The sequence below is a fragment of the Eublepharis macularius genome, chromosome 2, assembly GCF_028583425.1.
Source record: "Eublepharis macularius isolate TG4126 chromosome 2, MPM_Emac_v1.0, whole genome shotgun sequence".
Classification (NCBI taxonomy): Eukaryota; Metazoa; Chordata; class Lepidosauria; order Squamata; family Eublepharidae; genus Eublepharis; species Eublepharis macularius.
This window is the reverse complement of record NC_072791.1, coordinates 83885064-83898524: the sequence shown is the minus strand read 5'-3', so window position 1 is coordinate 83898524 and position 13461 is coordinate 83885064. Positions and strand designations below refer to the sequence as shown.

Genomic DNA, 13461 nt, shown 5'->3' with positions numbered 1-13461 from the left:
TGTGCAAAGTAAAAAAAAAAAAATTAAAAGCGGATGAGCACTTTTAGTGCTCAACCTCACAACGAAAAGTAAAAGCTTGAGGGTACGGTATATGGAGGATCAGTTGTTGGGGTGACACAGCAAAACACAGACCTAAAGCAGGAAAAAGACAGGAACAACGGGCTGTGCAGAAATTACCCTGTTCTCAGATGCAGAATCTGCTGATATGTTAACAGAACTTGTAAAGGAAATGAAAGTTGGTTGTCTTTTCACCTGAGATGCATGTATTGAGTTTGCATTTCATAAGAAGGAATTTATTATCCATCTGACTATCAGAATTGGGTCAGTGTTCACAAACTGCATCTTTAGAATTTTCTGCATCTGTTTACACTAGCCTTACCCTTAACAGGTTTCAAAGGAGGGCTATTTCTCCCATTCGAAAGCGTAGAATGTCACTATTTTTGTAGTTATTGGGCACAATCTGTTGTTTTCTCAGGTCCAGTTCATCATTTTGGACTCCTTGAGCTTTGAGATTTTCTGAATATAGGCATCATGTCTACTGCAGAGCAATAATTTGACTTATGCACAGCAGTATCACAGTCTCCAGCAGTGTAGTACAACTGCTGAATTTTATGTTGGGAAAGTTGTATCTCTAAGAACCTGGTATTCTCCTGTTATGTTTAATTCTGTTATTTAAGCATCATTATATTTCTGGTGCTAGTCTTTCTTTCACAGTTAGAATAGTCAGTGATTGGCCAGCTGTGTATGTTATGCTTTTTCTTTTTGTCTTCTGGCTTTGCAAATTTGGAGTGCGGCCAAAGTAACATAAAAAAAATCTTTGCTGGCTGTCCTACACAGATTCATGCTCATACTCCTCTTGGCTTATAGTGAGCCTTGGGGAGGTCTTGAATTGCCTTCTGGACCTTTAAATGTGTTGAAGATCTCTGTAGAAACAATTAAGCTGGGAAAAGAACTTCTGTAACGCCAAAGCATTTGAGTTATGACTACTGGCAAAGAATCTTTCCTTTGGATTTGGGTATATAGTTTTCAGAGTTGGTTTGATTTCAAGCACTTAAAAGTTCTGTTTATTACAGTTCTGTATTAGAGAAAATTGACAAATTAATTAGCAACCGTCCCCTGCTTCTTTTGAATGAGAATTGATTTTGGACTGTAATTTGATGACAAGAGGAGTGAGATCAGTTGACAAATTCATATTTTGAATTTTGATGGGGTTGGAATTCTCAAATTCTATACCCTTGTGACCAAGTTGCAGGTTAACTTAGGGCTAACAAGATTAGTTAGTACTTATCATACTTATCATTTTGTATTGTTTGTTATGAGCTAGAATAGGAATTTCTTTTTCTGTCAAGTTCATTACTGGGAAATACTTTGCTGACTTACTGTTATTCCAAGAGATTCATTGCCTCTTCTATTCCTTGGTAACACTTGTCTGCCAGCGTGTGTCTGTACTCTCTAATGCACAAGAGCTTGTACAACTGAAAGGCAAATGTTACTGAAGTCCCAAGCTGGCGTATATATCCACCCAAATGCCACCAGTATGTAGTTGGTGTATAGAGGGAGAACATTTGCAAAATGTTCTGCATTTCTGTGCATGAAACATCTCTTAACAGGGGCCAAACCATGCAGTATTTAATTAGTTATGTTGACTGTTTATTAACTGCCTTTCCATCTGAAGTTGCTGATCTGTAGAACTTTATACATTGGCCAACCATGCACTATATAGAGAAAAATAGGGTTGTATTTGCTGACAGTGTTTCAGTAAGATCCCACGAACACACATGAATGTGCCTTAAAATGAAATCAGACCAGCAGTCCATCAAGGTCAGTATTGTCTACTCAGACTGGCAGTGGCTCTCCGGAGCCTCAGATCGAGTCTTTCACATCACCAACTGCTTGGAGATGCTGGGGATTGAACCTGGGACCTTCTTCTTGCAAAGCAGAGGCTCTTCCACTGACCAATATCCCCTCCACAATCTGCTGTGTTTTTGATGACCTCCAGTGTCTTAGGGGAAAAGTGCAGACTCTTGTCAACTGTGTCACAGATTGTAGCATATTTACTTCATATCTTTGTAACTCAGTGGAGCCATTCAGAACTAAGCCATTCAGACCAAGTGTGCTGTCTTAATGACTCAGTCATTCTTACCATTTCTTGATGACAATAGTGTATGACTGAACTTGGAAATCGTGAGTGTGTAAATTATCTTAAAACTATATACAGATTTTAGTAGTAGTTGTCTGGTATAAATGTAATGTGATAATATTTATTATTTCTTTGCAGGCAAGATGGTTCTGGGAAGCTTATTTTCAGTCAATGAAAGCGATTGCTCTGGCAACCATTAAGATTATCAATGACCGGATCTACCCATATGCTGCTACATCATATGAGGAATGGAATGATCCTCCAGCAATTGTAAGTGGAATTAGATTTATTTTACATTAGTTTAATATGCTGAACCTCTTTTTTTAAAAAAATCACTGAATCATCTGTTGATATTTTAGTTTGTTGTTTGATTTAACAGCTTGGTTTTATTGAGTGATATAAAATGTAGCCTGTTTTCTCAAGAGGAAATATTACTGAATTGATCTGTTATACAATTTAAGTATTCTGTTTGAGCACTTTCAGGCAAGTTCATTTTGTCTAGAGATGCAGGCATATCCTAAGTAAAGTACGAAACCTGCTATTATCTATTATAAATACGTCTTAAGTTAACTGCACTACTTCTCTGAGTAACTTTGATAGCAAAAGAGCTTCCAGTAACGGAGTTCAAGAAGTTGGAATGACAAATAAGTAATGGAGGTTTATTCTGTTTGGTCTGTGTGAAAATAGAAATCTGTTTTTTGTTGACCATAATGCTATTTTATGGTTAGGTTGCAAAAGTTAAATAGAGAAAAAGAAATGGTACAAATCTTGAAGAATTTAGAATTAGAGTTGTTTCCAAAGATTGTACTTCTTTGGCTTGGAATATAAAGTATCAAAGTGAGGAAAATCTCACAGCCAGACAAGAATTTCCGTTTGCCTCTCCACCTCCACCCCCACCCCAGCTTTATCTGCCTCGCTACTAGGAAGTGATGTGGTGGTGCCAACAGATATTTGAAAGGATGTAATTCCAGTGTCTTTTAAAAGTAACTTGCTTGTTGAGGGTAAGTTTTCTTATGCCTGATCTTGTTGGAAAAGAAACTGCTATTGTCTCATTTACTAAGTAGGCATCTTATAACTACTCCACCAGATTTTGTGCTTTTCTATGATAAAAGGCTGTAATTGCCTCTATTTTGGGCCAGTATGTAGAGGTGCTGGGAGAAATGGACAGCTGATTGGCTACTCAACCACTTTCTGTTCTTCACAAAGCTACTTCAGCTTCTGTGCTCTCTCTACCAACCTCTGAGTCCATGTATTTGCAAAGATCAGTTAGTTATACAGATTCTGAAATTACTTTTCACATATGCTAAGGACTGATCATATACTAAGTCATGGGCTTTTCCCATAGTGGATCCTTTGGAATGAACTACTAGAGTGGCATCTTCACTTCCTACATTCAGGAAATATGTTGGCTTCATTCTGGAGGGTATTTGGTAGACAATAAATTGTTTCATTCTTTGTGTTTTTAATTTTGTACATTAATCTGGTTAACTGGACTTTTTATGTCTTTGCAACTGGATTTTGCATTGTTTGTGGCCTAGGGTCTGTGGAGATTAGGTTTTAAATAAATAAATGCCTAGATAATCCTCTCAAAGACCTGGGCACAAACTCCTTAGCCAGAGTGCTGCAATATTCTGAAACTGGCTCTCCACATGCACAGACTCATGTATGTGACTGCACCAGTTACAAGTAACTGACCTTTCTTTTTCTAGCTCAATTCTGGATAGGATGTATTGTTGAACACAGATTTCCTGTATCTTGCAGAAAGAAAATTAAACCATTAAAATACACAAAATGAGTTCTTGGAAGAGAATTTGGCCTCTTTCAGCTTCCCTCTGAACCCTTAAAAAGTCCCTTTAAAGGGATGTTCAGGAATGACATGGAAATGGAAGGGGGATCTAAAGTGACAAGAGAGAATAGGTGAAAATCCCTCCTTTTGTGCTTGCTGAGTAAAATGACTTGAACGAATAGTGGGCAATTTCTGAACATTTTCCCATTTGCCTCCATTCCTAAGAGTTCCTTTTCTCCAGTGGTATGGGAGTGGGTCAGTCTTGACTGACGGGAAGTAGCTCCTCCTCTATTGCAGGATCAGTTGAATCATACGATCGCCTGTGGGAGGGCTCTTCCCTGGCGCGCCAGTTTTTTACTGGCCCTGGTCTGGCAGGGAGTTGAATCGCTGTGCTCTCAGAGCAAACAATTCCAAAAAAGAAAAGAGAACCAAAGAAACCAGGACTTTGAAAGCAGAAGCCAGGGGGAAGAAAGGGAAAAGGAAGGGCTTGTCCCTCCACCCCGAATCCCCCCCCCCCGCGACCTACGGCACGACGCCGAGGAGGCACAGAGCCGGCCCCTTGATTCTGGCGGCAGTGGCAGCGACAAACAGTGCAGTCAATGTGGGAAGTTGCTGGCTGCGTGGCGCGGCATGGCGCGGCGGAGAGAGCGAGGGGAAGCTAGCCAGCGCTGGGTTGGTGCTCCCGGCATAACTCAGCACCAACAGGGCAGCACGGCAGTGAGGCTGAGCGTTGGCATGCAGGGAGAGGACAAATGAGGCATGGGCGGCAAGACAGAGCGCCGCAGCAGCGCAGACAATGAAACTCACAGAAACATGTGCGCTATAGCGGCGGCAGCAACAGACCTCGTCTCCCCTCTACAGGCCTGGTAAGTGTCCCTTCAGGGCACTGGGGTTGGAAGGGGGTTTGCTCACGAGTAGGAGCGATCAGGGCAGACTGTCGAGGAAGGCCGTAAGTGGTCTTGGTTAGGCTCACTGGCCTCTCTCTCTGTTTTTTGTCTCTCCCTCTCCCCATTTTCTCTCGTTTAGGCAGGAAAGCAATTTGGTGGGAATGGCAGCCCATGTGGGTGAGGAAGGGCCTAAAATGGTGACCAGGAGGGCCGAGGGCCTAGACCTCTCCAGTTCCCCTGCCTCCTTCGCATGGCCCCAGTAGTCAAGGCCAAGAGGGTGGCCAGCTAGACCTCTCAGGCCCAGAGGCCAAGGACAACCTGCTGGCCTGGATGAAGTCAGAAATGAAGAAAGGTTTCAAGGAAGTGATGGACACTATCAAGGCCTAGGACACTTCCGGAAGGAGCAGGTCTAACACAGGGCCAAATAAGAGGACTAGGCCCTTGCTCCCTTCCACTCCCCCCTCTGCTAAAAGGAGCAAATGACAGGAGAGTTACTTGGAAGGGGACTCTAGCCCTTCTGAAGAATTCCAGTCAGATTCTGAAGTCTCAAAGGAGCACTCTGAGAGTGAAGAGGGGGAGCTTTCGGAAGAACAAGAGGGAACAGGAGAAATAATTCAAACCAGACTCTTCCCTCAGGAAGTCTATTCCAAACTACTCCCCAAAGTCCTGAGGACATTGGAACTGGCCCAGATGGGCATGGGGAGAGAAGAAGCGGACTCTGCCTTTCCACAAGGTTTAGAGAGAGTCCTTCCTAAGGTGGGGAGTACCCAGACTGGGGTGCCTCTTCCAGCAATTTTCCATAGTATTCTGAAGGCAGAATGGGAGAACCCAGCCAAGCCTAAGGTATTTCAATCTGTGTTTAACAAGTTTTACTCCTTAGCTCCAGAGGCTACAAGAAAGATCAAGCTTCCGGTAGTCAATGACCCGGTCACCAGTCTAGCCACCACATCAGTACTACCAATGGACGCAGAAGGACTGCCCAAGGATCCATTGGATAAGAAAATCGAACAGACACTTCGCAGGAACTTCGAGGCTTCGGCGGCCTCTCTTAGAGCCTCAGCCACCAGGTCCCTCTTCGCTAGAGCAGCGTTCACGTGGGCTTCCAAGCTGGCGACAGTGGGCAGAGAGGTACCGAAGGAAATCAAGAATGAGGTTAAGAAGATTGCATTAGCATTGACCTTCTCAGCTGACGCTACCCTTGATTCATTCCAGATGTCCTCTAGGACGATGAGATTCAGCGTCACAGTAAGGAGGAATACCTGGCTGAGAAACTGGGACGTAGACCCTCAGACTCGGAGCAAGGTAGCAGCGATACCATTCACAGGAGCCAAATTATTTGGGGAAGCCTTGGACCAAGTATCTGTTGGAGGATACAGAGAAGAAGAAGGTTTTTCCATCAAAGAAGAGGGACACGAAAACTAAGGACAGACACTCCTTTCGTGACTCCCATACAAGAGTAGGTGGCAACTGTCAGGTCCAGTGTATATATAAACTGTACTGACTCCATTTTCTAATGCTTCTAGTGTTTAAGTGCTTTCCCCACAGGTGCACCAGTTCCCAAGCAGATTTCTCACCGGATGAGATTGTTTTGTCTAACACCGTTCCACCACCGTTGGCCTTGAGAGGGAGCAACTTCCCAAGACTGAAAGATGTTGTTTTGAGAACTATGGGGGGAGGCTGGTGCAGCTGGGAACTGTTACTTTGTACCTCATGCTTTGCCCTTCATTGGTAACAATGATCTTGTACCATCCTGAGTCTCCTATTCAGGACAGTGGACTATAATGAACCATTTCTACAGTAAAGTTTCCTTATTCAAACAATGGACTCTTTTTTTTTTTTTGAAAAATTTTTTTTATTGGGTTAGAACATTATTTTTACATTTACATTCAATTTTCCCCAGTTTTTTCATCTCTAACCCCTCCCTTTCCCCCCCTTTTTGTTGACTTCCAACAGCTTTCCCACCCTTTGTCCCCTTTCCCTTATTTTTATTAGCTTCCTCTATCTAAAACAAATATATATTCTCCATTATTCTAAGCAGTACATCCTTGACTATTTTTAACATTGTATGCCCAAACTGTAAGTCTTTGTTTCCATCTTAGATAAACAATTTATCCCATTTTTCAGTTTCAAATATTTCTATATATCATAAACCATATAAATCATACATTCATTTATATCAAACAATTTGACTTATTCTCTATATATATTACTCATTCTATCTCTTTGTAATAGTTCTATATATCTCTCATCACGTAGTCAATCAATTTGACCCATCTATATCTACAGACATTCAGTTTGGTACAAAACTTACCAAAAAGAAAATATTGTTAGTTAATCAATCCTTATATTTAATCCTTATAGTTAATTATTTTCTCTATGTTCTGTTTATTAACCTATATATATCTATATATATATCAATCTATTAATCTGACTGCTTATTGATTCACATTTATCTCTTCTCCTCCCGGTAAAGTCTCCCCCCTCTACTTCAGTGCTTCAGTAGTTCTCAAACTGCCACAGTTTTCCTCCCACCTTCCATTTCTTCTCCAGATATTGTTTCAGCTTCTCCCAGTCTGTGTTGAACTGCCCTGAGTCCAGATCTCTCAGTTTTCTTGTCATCTTATCCATTTCAGCCATATACAGCAATTTGTAAATCCAATCTTCAATAGTTGGCACTTCTTGTACTTTCCATTTTTGCGCATACAGAAGTCTAGCTGCTGCTGTCATATAAAATATCAACGTCCTGTATTGGGCTGGAATTCCCTCCATTCCCAAGTTCAGTAGCAGGAGTTCTGGGTTCTTATTAATTTGAAATTGTAAAATTTCACTCATTTCTCTTATTATTTCCCCCCAGTACTGCCTAGCTACCTCACACGACCACCACATATGATAGAGGGAGCCCTCATGCTTCTTACATTTCCAGCATTTATTAGAAGTATTCGAATTCCCTAGCGCAATCTTCTTTGGTGTCATGTACCAACGATAGATCATTTTGTAGATGTTCTCTTTAATATTAGTACATGTCGTTGTCTTCATTGTAGTTTTCCACAAGTATTCCCATGCCTCCATTGTTATTTCTTTATTAAAGTTTATAGCCCATTTCACCATTTGTATTTTAACTATCTCATCCTCGGTATACCACTTCAACAGTACTTGGTATACCTTGGATATTCTTTTCTTATCTTCTTTAAGAAGGGTCTGCTCTAGTTCCGAATTTTCTATTCGTATACCTCCCTTTACAGAGTCCGAATTATATAAGTCTCTGATCTGTCTATACTGGAACCAGTCGTAGTTAGGTGATAGTTCCTCTTGTGTCTTTATTCTGAGTTTAGATGCTTCAGTTTTGGTTATTTCTTTGTACGTTAAACATTGTTGTTCATTATCAACAGCTCTCGGGTCTATCACCTCATACGGAACCACCCACAAAGGAGTTCCTTCTTGTAAATAAATTCTGTACTTCTTCCAGATTATGTATAGACTTCTCCGAACAAAGTGATGCAGGAACATCGAGTTGACCTTTACTTTGTCATGCCATAAATATGCGTGCCATCCAAATATTTTTTTATATCCCTCTAGGGCTAGTAGTTTCTTGTTCTTTAATGTCATCCATTCTTTCAACTAGGCAGATTGCATCATGATAAAGTCTCAGATTGGGCAGTTGCATTCCGCCTCTTTCCTTTGCATCTTGTAAAACTTTCACTTTCACTCGAGGCTTCTTGCCTGCCCAAACAAAATCTGATATTTTCCTCTGCCATTTTTCAAATTGTTTAGAGTCTCTGATGATTGGTATTGTCTGTAGCAAAAACATTACTCTTGGTAACACATTCATCTTAACTGCTGCAATCCTGCCCAACCATGACAAATTCAATCTATTCCATTTAATCAAGTCTCTCTCTATCTGAGTCCATAGTTTTTCATAATTGTTTTTGAATAGATCTATGTTCTTTGCAGTTAATTCAACTCCCAAATATTTCACTTTACTTGTTACTTCACAATCCGTTGTTTCCATTAACAATTGTTGTTTCTGCTTAGTCATGTTTTTGCATAGTATCTTTGACTTCTTTTTATTAATGAAGAAACCTGCCAAGTCTCCAAACTCCTTGATCTTATCTATCACTCTTGGCATGTTCTCCAATGGGTCCTCTACAATTAACATTATGTCATCCGCAAATGCTCTGACCTTATATGAATAGTCCTTTATTTTTATTCCACGAATTTCCTCATCTTGACGTATTTGTATCATCAGAATCTCCAATACTAGAATGAACAACAATGGAGATAACGGGCAACCTTGTCTTGTTCCTTTACTTATCGTCAATTTCTTGGTCAATTCATCATTCACCACGATTGCTGCAGTCTGGTCTCTGTAAATTTCCTTAATTGCTCTGATGAATCTTTCTCCCAATTGTAGCTTTTCCATAGTGGCAAACATGAAGTCCCAGTTTAAATTGTCAAACGCTTTTTCAGCGTCTACAAAGAAGAAACCAACCTCTTTGTCACAACGCTTGTCATAATATTCAATAGCATTGATCACTGTCCTTAAATTGTCTCTTATTTGTCTGTCTGGCAAAAAGCCTGCTTGTTCCTCCTCTATGACTTCCGAGAGCCACCCCTTCAATCTCTCCGCCAATATCTTCGCAAAAATTTTATAGTCATTATTAAGTAGCGATATAGGTCTATAATTTTTCACATTAGTCAGGTCTTGGCCCTCTTTTGGGATCAATGATATGTTCGCTTCACTCCAAGTATCTGGAATCCTTTGATCCCTTAAAACCCCATTCATCACTTCTTTTAGGAATGGTGCCAGTTCATTAGCCATTGTCTTATAAAATTTAGCCGTAAGTCCATCTGGCCCTGGCGCCTTTCCTAGATTTGCAGATTGTATTGCCTTACTTATTTCCTCGTCAGTTACTTCACTGTTCAACTTATTTCTCCAGGCTTCCGAGATTTCTGGAAGTTTGGTTTTCTCCAAATATGACGCTATTGATTCTTTGTTTACTTCTTTTTTATTATACAGCTTAGCGTAGAATTTATAAAAGGCTCTACTAATGGTAGTCTGCTCCAAATACGTTTTGTTGTCTTCACAAATTTTATTTATTATTTTCTTTTCCCTTTTCTTCTTCAATTGCCATGCCAGGTACTTTCCAGGTTTATTAGCACCCTCAAACGCTTTTTGATTCAGTCTTTTAAGATTCCACTCCAATTCTTTATTGCTCATTGCTGTTAGCTGTTCTTGAAGTATTTTAATTTCCTGGTATACCTTCTTTTTCCCTGGTCTCTTTTTTAGCTGTGTTTCTTTGGCTTTTATTTTCTCCTCAATCTCTTGTCTTTTCTCCTCTTTCTTCTTTCTTGCTCTACCATTTAAGTCCATTAGTATGCCCCTTACAACCGCCTTGTAAGCATCCCAAACTTTATTGGTTGGTACTTCTTTATTCACGTTGTATTGTATAAAAAACTTTGTCTCTCTTCTCAATATTTCCATATTCTCTCTTTCCTGTAACAAGTCCTCATTTATTCTCCATGCTTTCCTTTTTCTCCTTTTTCCAAATTTCCACATAATTGGGTTGTGATCTGAGCCTACCATCGGCATTATTTCTGCCTCCTTAGTCCATAACGCTAAGTCTTTTGAGGCCCAGATCATATCAATTCTTGATAATGTAGAATGCCTTGCAGAATAGAAAGTAAACTGTCTACTTTTAGGATATTCTCTCCTCCATACATCTTCGAGAGTCTCTTGTTGAATCAACTCAAAAAAAAGCTTTGGCAATAGTCCTCTTTTCTTTTGTGCCGTTGTAGTCTTTTTGTCTAGTTCCAAGTCTGTCACTCCATTGAAGTCTCCAGCAAGAATTATCTGGTCATATGCAAGATCGTCTAAATGCTTCCTTAAATCCTCAAAGAAGCTTTCTTTTGCACCGTTAGGTGCATAAAGTCCGACTACCAACACTCTCTTTAAATTCCAAATGCATTCCACTGCTACAAATCTAGCTTCCACATCTCTCATAACAAGTTTTGGCTGTAGCTCCTCTTTTATGTACAACACCACTCCTCTTTTTTTCTTGTTGGAGGCCGCTACAAATTCTTTGCCCAATTTTCCAGATTTTAAATATTTTACATCCTGTTTTCTAATATGGGTCTCTTGCAAACAAACAATATCACATTTTTGTTTTAGTAGCCAGTGAAAAATATTTTTCCTCTTATTCGGTGAGTTTAGTCCATTTACATTCCAAGATAATACTTTACACTCCATATTCATAGTCTTGATGGTAAGTCTTTTTCATTGTCCTTAATAAATCGCTCCATCTCTCGCTCAGATCTGATGCGTTTTTTTGCCCCTCCAAACTCAAAGGACACACCTTCCGGTAATTCCCATCTGTACCTGATTTTCATGTCCTTCAAAATCTGAATTAGCACTTTATATTTTTTCCGGTCCAATAACACTGATCTAGGCAGTTCCTTCATTATAATAATCGTCTTGCCATCAATCTCCAATGGATCTTGAAACTGTTTTGTCACAATCCTCTCTTTCATATTTCGTGTTGTAAACTGCACAATCACATCTCTTGGTAATTTCCTCTGGGTTGCAATTCTCGAATTCACACGGTATGCCACGTCTAGGATAGCCACAACTTCCTCCTCCTCCTTCCCCAGGTATTCAGCCAACACCTCAGTCATCTGTTCTTGCGCTGACTTCCCTTCCACTTCTGGCAAGCCGCGAAAACGTAGCTGCTTCTCCATATGTTTAGTTTCTGCAACTGACATTCTCCCCTTCACCAATCTTATCTCTGTTTGTTGCGTGTCTGCTAAATTCTCCATCGCGTCTTCTACTGTTTTAACTCTCTGCTGCATTCCTTGTAATTCACTTCGTATTGTTTCCATGCCTTTTTTCACTTCTGACAGCTCCGATTTTACTGTCTGTGTAACCTCTTTAACCTCTTTTATCAGCTCCAATTTCGTGTCCTTAAGTTCTTTAATCATATCTAAAAGTTTTTTATCCAAGTTTTTATCCAGGTTTTCTATTGCCGATTGCCACTCTTTTTTTGACATCGTGGGGCTTGCTTTAGCTCGCTCCCACGAATCCGCTCTCTTCCTTAACTCCGTGGCGTAAAATTTAACGTTTTTCTGTTTTAAATGTCCCAATCTTCTTTTAAAAATTAAATTTTAAAGAGTCCAAAATGTCGGGCGTCTTTTCTCTATGGTTTCTCTATGATTTTGTAATCCAAGATGGCCTACTTCCTCTTCCGCTGAAGCCGCGACCCTTCCCCTTTCAAAAATGGCGATTCCCTACTTCCTGCCCTCCAGCAAGGGCCGCTTCTCTCCAGCCACTCTATTGTTATTACGCACTTCCTGTCTCCCGTCTTCCCACAGCAGATCTCGCGATGGTGTCTTTTTCTCACAGCTCCCAAGCCACAGGTATTCAAAACAATAGTCCGATTTCTTTAATAACTTCTTTAAGCTTAGTCTCTTTTCAAATACAATTCCTGCCGAGTCTTCCCCTCCTTTTCACTAGTCTGTTGCAGTTTAAAAATCTACTTTTTTCCTTCTCTGTTTTTATCAATCTGTCCCGTATCAGAAGATAATGATCTTTACCTTCTCTTCACTTTTCTCGGGTTGTAATCGCTGTTTCGATTTTAAGTTCTCCTCTCAGCTTCTTCCCCCAATCGAAGCTTGGGTATGTAGGTCTTATGCCAGCCGAATTGGCCCCAAAACTGCCGCAGAGATTATAGCCGACCCGTCGCAAGGTGGGACCTCAAGGATCGGGAGGGGACCCGTTGTGTAGAGCCCCCCCTCGTCCGAGATCTAGCTCACCCTAGGGTCTTGAGCGTTCTTTGCCTGCTCCCCGCCTGAGAGCAGTCGGCCGCGGGCTATTTTCACCCCACCGGCCGGTTAAAACGGCAGTCCGGTCAGCTCCGCAAGTGGAGCTGCGTTAGACCTCCATGAATCCCAAACCGGAAGTTTCCAAACAATGGACTCTTGTTTGCGTGTAAAGGGGAACCTGTGAGAAGGACATTATTTAGCCACAGTCTGACATTTTGTTACCAATCATGCCTGAGTCGGGCCCAGCGGAATCCAAGGCAGTCCCGGACAGGGATCCTTTGTTTGATCCGTATGCGACTCCCGACGAACAACCAGTGCAACCCCAGGAGCCTGTACCAACGGGGAACGGAGCTTCGAATACTACCCCGCCTCTCATCGATCTCGGCAGTGGAGGGGAAAGGCCGACAGCCACCGCCCTCCCCTTGTTCTCGTTACCCACTCCGTCGGAGTGGGGACCCAGACCCCGAGAAACGAGGGAGCGCAGGGCCAGTGGGGTGCACTGACAATTATCCATGGACGGGCGCCGGAGCCTAGAGACAGTCCCTGAATTTGACAGCAGCCAACCGTGGCTGTTTTGGAATAGGACGACCGAGCACACGGAATGGGACACGTCCCGCCGCGGCGTCCTAAGTTGGGATTATTCGGAACTGGCCCAGTGGAAGGAGCCACAGGAGGTTCCCGAATCAAGTTGGGCGCAGATGCAAAATCGCACCCTTGCTGTAGATTCCGGCATTTCGGCAGTGACGGGCCTAGCCAAAGGAATTCTAGCAGCGAGATCGCAAGACGATCAGGGAGACCCTCCACCCTGGGGGCCGTTTTCCCCGGTAGCCGCC

The 13461-nt window shown here is 41.7% G+C and overlaps 1 protein-coding gene across 1 annotated transcript in view; it reads left to right on the top strand.

Annotated features, from left to right (window-relative positions):
• Positions 1-13461, top strand: part of EXT2 (exostosin glycosyltransferase 2) — a 139806-nt gene that overhangs the window by 61567 nt on the left and 64778 nt on the right. The window contains exon 8 of the mRNA XM_054971804.1: positions 2279-2410. Coding sequence (XP_054827779.1) covers positions 2279-2410 — 132 coding nt within the window. The remainder of the gene's footprint in view (positions 1-2278; positions 2411-13461) is intronic.